Source organism: Anopheles bellator, chromosome 2, assembly GCF_943735745.2.
Source record: "Anopheles bellator chromosome 2, idAnoBellAS_SP24_06.2, whole genome shotgun sequence".
NCBI classification, from domain to species: domain Eukaryota; kingdom Metazoa; phylum Arthropoda; class Insecta; order Diptera; family Culicidae; genus Anopheles; species Anopheles bellator.
The window spans coordinates 2,563,222-2,572,168 of record NC_071286.1 but is presented as its reverse complement, the minus strand read 5'-3'; the positions used below and the strand labels follow the sequence as shown (position 1 = coordinate 2,572,168).

At 48.7% G+C, this 8,947-nt stretch overlaps 2 protein-coding genes across 2 annotated transcripts; one reads left to right on the top strand and one right to left on the bottom strand.

Moving 5' to 3' along the window:
• Positions 1-1,095: 1,095 nt before the first annotated feature.
• On the bottom strand, positions 1,096-4,293 carry LOC131209340 (histone acetyltransferase KAT2A). Its single transcript, XM_058202391.1, has 7 exons — positions 4,153-4,293; positions 3,635-4,080; positions 2,758-3,567; positions 2,402-2,682; positions 1,886-2,336; positions 1,716-1,808; positions 1,096-1,639 (listed from the first exon to the last, which is right to left on the bottom strand). The coding sequence occupies exons 1-7, from the start codon at positions 4,291-4,293 to the stop codon at positions 1,573-1,575; spliced, it is 2,289 nt and encodes a 762-aa protein (XP_058058374.1). The 3' UTR covers positions 1,096-1,572.
• Positions 4,294-4,524: 231 nt separating this feature from the next.
• Positions 4,525-5,710, top strand: LOC131210082 (lipid droplet-associated hydrolase). Its single transcript, XM_058203278.1, has 2 exons — positions 4,525-4,818; positions 4,895-5,710. Exons 1-2 carry the CDS (start codon positions 4,620-4,622, stop codon positions 5,620-5,622), a joined length of 927 nt encoding a protein of 308 aa, XP_058059261.1. The 5' UTR covers positions 4,525-4,619; the 3' UTR covers positions 5,623-5,710.
• Positions 5,711-8,947: the final 3,237 nt, after the last annotated feature.

The following is an 8,947-nucleotide window of genomic DNA, read 5'->3' as shown; positions in this document are numbered from 1 at the left end:
ATCGGCCATTTCCTCGGCGCATTTTTCATTTTGGGCTATGGACTGCTGTTCGCCGGATTAGTTTTCTTTTTTGAACTGTGTGGCACTAAAGTGGTCAAGCGCTTGAAAAATCATTTAATGTAATTGACAAAGTTCGAAATAGTTCCTTTTCTGCACAATACGAGTTATATCTTCTGGACAAACAATCCCAAGTTTTATCAATCTATGTCCATAATCATTCCTTTTCCCCCTTAAACCCTGTCACATACTTACACATTCATACTGCGGAAAACCCACCAGCCAAATGGCGGTCCACGCTGCGATTCCCAACTTAATCGACGAGAACATCTTCCTGAGAAAGATTATGGACACTTATCACTACATCGCTGACGAGGAAGGTTACTTTCTCAGCGGTTTTTGGGGTTCGTAATGTTCTCGTGCTGTACCGGTGAGACTGAAAGGTTACCGATGATACCGCAGTGGTTAAAAAGCCTCTCTTATCCGCAGCTCTAACGACCAGTATCAGCTTAATATTCCATCGTTCCATCGGAGGGAATCCTATAATCGTTCAAATTTACACTTCATCGATGATCGACGTTTTGAGTGATCGGAACGTGATTGAATTGATTATAGCTTCCAAACCAGTAATTATATCGTCGTTGCTTTAGCGTACTGATGGCTTCATTTGGCTGATCATTGGCGTGTATTAATGGTGGTCCACTAGAAATAAAACCAAAGTGATTAGACTCCGTTTTGCCAATCATCAATCGCCAGCAAGGCCCTAGATGCATTTCACATAGTCCGGGTTCAGTCATACTTTTCAGGTTTGCCTCTAAAATAGTTAGGATAAAAACAAGAACTCAAGTCGATCAGAGTTAGTTTCAAAACGATACTACAAAAACAATATTTTTTGGACGTATTTAATTTTTGAAAATTTATTACAATAGTACAGTATTTTCTGCACCTTTATTTCCATACATATTACCGTGTTTGTATTTGCGGGACATATTGCGGGACAAATATGGGTGACGTAGACTACTTCAGAATTTAGTTTTAGTTTTTTAGCTTATAATTTTGTGAATGTGGTTCAGTTTTACGACATATTTCGTAGCTTCGAATACGTGAATCGTGAATCTTGGCAAGCTCGCAATAATTTACCTAGTCGCTATAAACAAACACTTCTTACGAATCCCTGTTGGCACCGAATTCGACTTCCAATCCAACGGAAGATTGTTTAGAAGTCTCTTCCCTCGAATTCGTGCCGGAAAGATTCGCTGCTGCGGTGACGTTCGAATTGCGAACTCCTCCGACCGGAACGCTTTTCCTACCATAGCTCGCCTTCCCCCCGGCGGCACTGTAAATGTTACCGTACGTGTGGTAGTACGCCCTTTTATACGTTTTCCGATGCTCACCGACCACGACGCTTCCGACTGGCGTTTTGCTGCCGGCGATTCTTGCGTCTCCGTGATCTTCATTACCATCATCATCTTCATCGTCATCATCATCATCATCATCGTCATCTTCGTCGTCGTTGTCGGCGCCGACTATGACATCTGCAGGATGATGCGGTCGATCGCGCTTCGTGAGCGGACATCATTTGTCCCATAGACCGATCTCCTTCATTTTGGTTTGAAAGTACCGCTCTAGGGTGTTTGCGCAGCTGTAAGTAAGTGAAATGATTGAAATGATATAGTTTTATGATACACACGCTCTGCCTTCTGCTCGCCGCTCCTTACCGATAGTATTCCGTCTCGGGAGAATTGTACAGCCGGCAGTTCGTGAAGATTCGTGCCATATCAGCCATGAACAAACGTCTCGTAACGTAATATCTGTACCAACGGAAGTAGGTTAGTTTTTCCGTGTTCACTGGTTCTCTTCGGTTCTGGTTCTGATTCGCTTCACTTACTTATTTTTCAGTCGCTCCGTCATGGTTTTGAGATCCATCGGGTACTTGATGTGATCGTAGTAATCTGGCACCTCGGCTTGGTTGACCGGCTTCAGGAACGGCCAAGCAGCCGTATGCTGCCGCACGGTCAATAGTACCCCGCCTAACGCATTGGCCAACTTGTCCGGATCGGCCGATTCTTCCAGCGGGCGTGCGGTTCGCTGGGCACGAAACAGTGGCCGCCACCCAACTTCCCGGAGACCCGGTATCGATTCGATCGGTATGCTTCGGACACCTTCTTTGAAACAGGTCAGACCCGCGTGTACCTTCTGCACTTCCTGCTGGCGCTGCGTTATCAACTCCTTCACGATTTCCTTTTGCTTCCGTATGACCGAACTGAACTGCGTGTAGATCAAGCTCGGATGCAACTCACAGTGCATCAGCGTAGCGCCCTCGTACTCCTTGATAAATCCTGTAGATTCACGATGAGCGAGATTAGCCCAGTCCATCCAGGTGTTAGCCGGCAGGCACACTTACCGGCGTACACTGGGCGTGCCACTTTGATGTCTTTGGAGAAACCCTGCTTCTTGAAGTACCCGATCGCGAATTCGTCCGCATAGGTGAGAAAGTGTTTGATGCCCCGCTGGGTACTGTAGTCCTTCAGGTGGTTCATCAAATGCGTCCCATAGCCCTTGACCTGCTCGCTGCTGGTCACCGCACAGAACACGATCTCCGTGAAGCCCTGCGTGACAAATGTCCGGAAACAAATACCACCGATCGGGCGCCCTTCTTTAATGAGTGCCAATGTTTTGTGTTTCCTGCGAAAATGTGCACGGAATGGAAATTTGTATATTATAAGCATAGTCATCGCCGTTCGCATGTGTCGCACGTACGGATCGAACACTAGCTGACTGATGTACTCCCGTGGCATCCCGGGCAGTTGATGCGCAAACACGCTGTGTAGCCCGAGCAGCCATAGCATCGACTTTTTCTCGACCGGCTTGGTGAGCGAATTGCCGACGACGTGAAACTCAATCTCACGTCGGTTCTCTTCAGCCTTGGCCGCTTCGTCGCGCGGTGCGTTCGGTGGGAAGACGACCTCCGCCCGGCTGGCGTAGTTTGAGTCGTTGATGCGCTTCAGTGCTCGTGCCACCACATCGTCGCTCAAATCTTCACAGTCCGATTCCTTCTTGTAGCGTTTTGCATCACCGGCAAACTTTTTGGAGCCCGACGTACACGAGCCGTCGCCGTGCTGTCGTTTGCTTTTGTGCAGTACCAGCGAAGTTGAGGGCTTAAAGTTGGCTGACCATATCGGTGAATCCTCGTTGACCACCTCCTGTTTGAGTGCCTCGAGAAACTTTGGAAGCTGAGTGAGCATGATGCGTTTCTCCGGCGGCATCCGATCACGCTCCGTTTTGCACTTTGCCAGCAGCTGCTGATAGACGTACTGATAGACAGCTTTCAGCAACGTCCTGCCGAACACGACGGATGTCTCGAAGTGCCGTAACGAGCCACAGAACGCCGGCACGTGGCAGAAAACGAGCCAGCGAGTGTAGTTAATCTTGTAGTTAGAAACGTCTTCCTGATTGACGAGATCACTTCGAGCGCCCGGAGCTTCAAAGTTCCAGTGGTTCAGGCAGTGCAGGAAAGTCTTGGCCACTTCCGTCATCGAATCCAGTTCGGACTGGTGCAAGTGACCGTATCTGAAAGTATGCACATTAAATCATTCCTACACCACTCTCCTTGCCATCGTCAGCCTGAATCGCTTACTTGTAGAGCACGAAGTTAGTAACAGCTTTGGAAATCGAGGGTTGTTCGAACGGCGGATCGCCCAGCGGTCCCCGGATGACGGCCTGAGTCCGCGACAGGATACACTGGCGCAACAGGCGAAATAGATACGCGTAAACCTTCTTCGTATCCGTGTCGGGTTCGCGCAGCATGCTCATGTAAAGGTTCTCGACGTCCACGATCGCCCCAAGCAGTTCGTTCATCTGCTCCTCGCTTATGTCCCCCAGATGGCGGATGTGTGCCTCCAGACTGTGTTTGCAGTTTGGATTCCGACACTCTTCGCCGAAATCCGGAGAGTAGTCTACCTCCACATCTTTGTGGCGGTACTCCTCGGGTGTTTTCCAGCCGGTGCAGCGGCACTCCGTTCCCTGGCACGACGAGTACATGGACAGCTTCGTTAGCTTTTGCTTTCGCGGCAACCGATACACCTGCAACGGAAGGGACAAAATTGAAACCGTCCGTCAAAGCTCAATCCACGGCATCAGCGGCGACTTGCTTACCCGTTGCTTGCGCTGCATGATGCGCTCGATGCTGTCCGAGCGAGTCTTTTCCTGCGACCCATTGCTTTGGCCACCGCTCTGGTTTGAGTCGGCATTTTCTTGCTTCACTTCTCCGTTGTGATTGGTAGAGTTTTCACTCATTCCGCAAACGTTCGATCGGTTAGAATTGCCGAGGTTCGTTCCGACGCACCCCTTACGACCCGTATTATTGACGGACGAAAACAATTTATTATTTGTTTTGGAAGATGCTGATTTTAGAACACGTATTTGACGTTTTTGAACAGCTTGCCCAAGGTTCAGACAGCTCGCACATTACTTGTACATACCTTGCCGAGCCGACGTTTGTTATGACATTTCGCGTGCAAAGCGGATTTTGTTGCTTTCGATCGATTCGATCGACTTTTCTTTTGAAATTGACGTAGTTTTACGAATTCGCGAAACGCATCCGTCCCGTTGCAGCATCAAATATGCAAGAATCGTACCCGGTTGTGGCGAAAGTGCCAACGCACATCTTAACGTGGGGCAAGTGGATTGAGGAATCCCTCGGAGATCACAAGGAGATAGTGCTGTGCATTACCGGCAATCCCGGACTGCCGGGCTTTTACACGAAGTTCCTTTCCACGGTGTACGAATGTTTGAATAAGGAACTTCCTGTGTGGGTCATTGGTACGATAAGCCGTGGAGTCTATTCCATTCCCAGGTGATTGTATTTAAATGGATGCTATTTTTTTGCCTCTCAAAGGTCAAGCCGGTCACGACGAAGCGGATGATAGTCCTTACAAGAAAGCAATGCCCCCGCTGAAGGGGAACGAACATCTCTACAACCTCAAAGGGCAGCTGCAACACAAAATCGAATTCATACGCAAGTATGTTCCCGAGGACGTGAAAATACACCTGATCGGCCATTCCATCGGAGCTTACATGGCACTGGAGTTGCTGAAAGTGCCGGATATCAGCGACCGGATTCAGCAGTGTTACTTCCTCTTTCCCACGCTCGAGCGAATGGTAAACACGAAAAATGGATTCATCGTAGCACGGTTGATCAATCCGGTGTGGTGCGTTTGGCAATGGTTCTATCGAATGTTTGCGCTGCTGCCGCTGTTTGTGCGCACCTGGCTAGTTTATCTATATTTCCTGATCGATGGCATTCCGAAGTATTATCTTGGAACTGGTCTAAAGTACACCAATCCCGATGTGATCGACAAGATCTGGTTCCTCGCGATGGATGAGATGCACAAAGTGAAGGAGCTCGATGTAGACACGCTCTCGAACAACAAGCACCGTGTTAAGCTCTACTACGGCACAACCGATGGCTGGGTGCCGGTTAAATACTATCACGAGCTCAAACAACGCATTCCAGATGTCGATGCTGAACTCTGCACCCGGAAGTACAACCACGCGTTTGTGTTACGTTCGGCGGCCCAGATGGGCTTTGCCGTTGGTGAGTGGATCTTGAAATATCGTGCCTAACGATCTCTGCTGAATGACAATTCCTCATGCCTTGGTATTCCTACTGGTAGATATGGTGTGATATGATTCTATGTGTGGTAAAGGTAATAATAACTGAACACATTGTCGCCGGCTAGGCTTCATTTAAAAGTGCATTGAATATTGCGGAAAGAAATCACAACTGTGCAAGGCATTATTTTGGTAAGCTTAATCTTTGGAGGGAAAACATGGTTTTTCTTACTGCTATTACGTTAACAACTAACTTGTTTATGTTTACTGATAACGGAAAACATAAGGCGGTTGAAACGGGATGCGGACCATTGAACTTTCCTCGTCAGCTATCGTGATGTTGAACATGTTTCAGGCATGCGCTGTGGTTAAATGAATTTATGTTTGCTATTATATCCTCATGAAGTACGCTAACGATTCCTTGCAGTTCACTTCAATGCCCTAATTACGCCATTAAACGTAGCATTATATAAAAGCATTAGTCAAGCTAAAACTGGTTGACGATATCAAATAGAGTAGTTTGCTGCAAACCTTTACTTGCCATAAAAAAGGATCACACAAAATCAAAGATAAAGGTTTTCCTATACCGGGAATCGAACCCGGACCTTCTGGGCGAAGACAGATGTCTTAGCCACTAGGCTGGAATTGTGGTAAACCCGACGGTTAAAGAGAATCAAGTAGGCATAGAGCCATTTCAAATATTTCGCTTGTACTTGGAATGAATATTTGACGAACATCGCAACCCGTTTCGCCCATTCTTATGTCATTTAATCGAATCCGAGATATTACATATACTGAAGAGTAAAGCCTAATCATTATGCTAGTAGAATGGACAGAAAAATAATGACTACCAGGCCCGCTCAATCCATCTACCGCTAATGGAAGAGCAAATGTGTATTTTCGTTGGTGTTCATCCGGCCGTTGGTTCATCGGAAAATGCTCGGAAAAGTCATTGAACGTCTGTCATCGACTGGTACGGGTGGAGTGGTCAACGCAGAGGCCTGATGTTATCAGTATGGCTTGATTTGTGAATAGTTTGTACACAGGTGGCGAACCATTAGGGAAAGTTCAAGTGCGATTGTGAATTGAGCCATTGCTACAACCATTGATCGCGCGAGAAGAGTGCACCAATTCGTGGTGGGAGACAGAGTTTCCATCCAGTGACCTTCCCCCGGTGGTGTTTTGTAACCACCGCCAGCACCGCCCCAGTACGTGGGTACAGATAGGTAATTCCCTCATGCGTCCCCCGTGCCGGGATCCGAAACATTAACGGTACATTTTTCATTTCTATCGCGATATTTTGCGCCGTGTTCTCGGCTCCCAATTTTCCATTCTATTTTCGTACCACGGGAGTTTAAAATCCAAGGCATGCTGCACGCGCCTCGACTTGTCACCGCGCATATCAATTACGAACCCCTTAGCGGGACGCGTAAGATGAGAAGGGCAAACAGCACACCAACGCCCGTGTAAATATTGTTTCAGTAGCAATTTGTTGTTTATTGATTCCTGCGAACTGTCAATGCAAAATGATGCTCCTTGTTCTGGGTTTCAATTCGATTAGGAACTCCACCGAGGAGTGGCATCGTTCAGTGAGGCAATCAGTTGTTATTAATTGCAACCCTTCCAGGTAAGCCACCAGAAACAGAACCGGAACCGGAACGGAAGCTAGCACCACGGCAGGTGGACGGTTCACTCTTTGTCATCCCGAAAAATGGGCACTCCCCACTTAGCCGGAAGTGGCACATTTTGAAAATGAAACGAAACACGGCATCGTCAACACTCGACTCGTTGCAACCACAGGCCCCTGCTTATCGATAAAACTATCGCAAGTGGCAATTGTCAATTGCACAACCAAACACGTGCACCGAGTTCCTGTTCCACTGCAGCTGGAACGCAACTGCATCGCAGATACGATCCGTCGAGCCCGGTCTGAACAGAGAGAGAGAGAGAGAGAGAGTGTTTATTTCGGTACATTTTCGGGGACTTTCCAAAACTAGCCCCCCACAATCAAGACGCTGGCTGGCTGACGGTTTATTTTTGCCCACATCCCGCCTCATTGGCCCCTGGAAAGGTCAAACTATGTGTTTGAAACTTAAGTGAGCAAAAATGTCATAATCCGGTTTTTTTAATTAACACAATAGGAGTACCGAAGGTGTCTCAATCGTCACGATCGTCCGGTGCGCGGCGTAGTTTACGAGAAGTGCAATCTGCTCTTCCTCAGTTGGCCCCTCGCGTGTGATCGCGTATTTATAGTAGGTCCCACCTGTCCCACCCTGACACTGGCACACCGGATCAGCTGCAACAGCGCGCGGGGATCGGCGATCGGATGGACGCCCGCCCGGTATGATATAATGGGCTGCTCGGTTCTCGGTGAGTCTGGTGGGCGCTCGACCAAAACGAAGGCGCGTTCCGCGAGACCCGATAGTTGTTGGAAGGGGTGTGGATGGGGAGACCTCGCGAAGTTCTCGCGAGCCGAGCGGGCGGACACCCGGTCTACGGAGTCGGTCTCGGTCAGTCGTTCTCCGTTCGTCCACCGACTAGAGTCGAGATCGCTACTACACGCCTCTGCGAGCGCTGTGCGGATTGTGCAGTAGTGGCCTCGCCACATCACACACAATCAAGAAGGGCGTTCGCTCTCGATCACCGCTGGAAGACGACCGACAAGGAGGGGGGCGTCTCTCTGGTTTCGACTGACTTGTCATCGTGTTAAGTCTACAAAAAGGTATTGCGAAAAGGGCGAACGTGTGCCTTGACCGTGCCCAGAGTGTCCGCGAATGCTGTGGACCGTGATCGACAGTTGCTGGAGACAGTGTGCGAAGTGTTTCTAGTGTGGCTTTCGTGAATCAAACCTCTTCCGAGTGTGTGGACTGTAAGTCGGTGCCTGATTCGAAATACCCCGACCTAGTGGGGCCGTCTTATGTAACGATCATTCGTATCCGTGTTAAATCAGGCTTGTGATCGATGGTGATATAAATTTAAACCCTGCAGAACCTCCAACGGAAACATATGTTCCGGCGGTTAGCGCTACCGCTGAACCGCTTCCTTTGTCCAACAGAGTGGAGCCCCGGTTGAGTGGGGCGAAGCGAGAAAAATGCACCGATCCTTTGGCAGTGTCTCTTGATCGTTTACATAATCCTCAATCCCTTTCGAGTTACACGGCGCAACCCACTCCTGCCGCGAGCGACAAACGTACCCACGAGCACTTATTAATAGAAAAGAATTCAAACGTCCGCCGGCCGTACGGTGGCACATTAAGTGGCCAATTTTACAAACGATTTTTCCGCCAATCGACACCGGCGAGAAAGATCTCCGTTGGGTCGGGGGTCTCGTTAGTTTT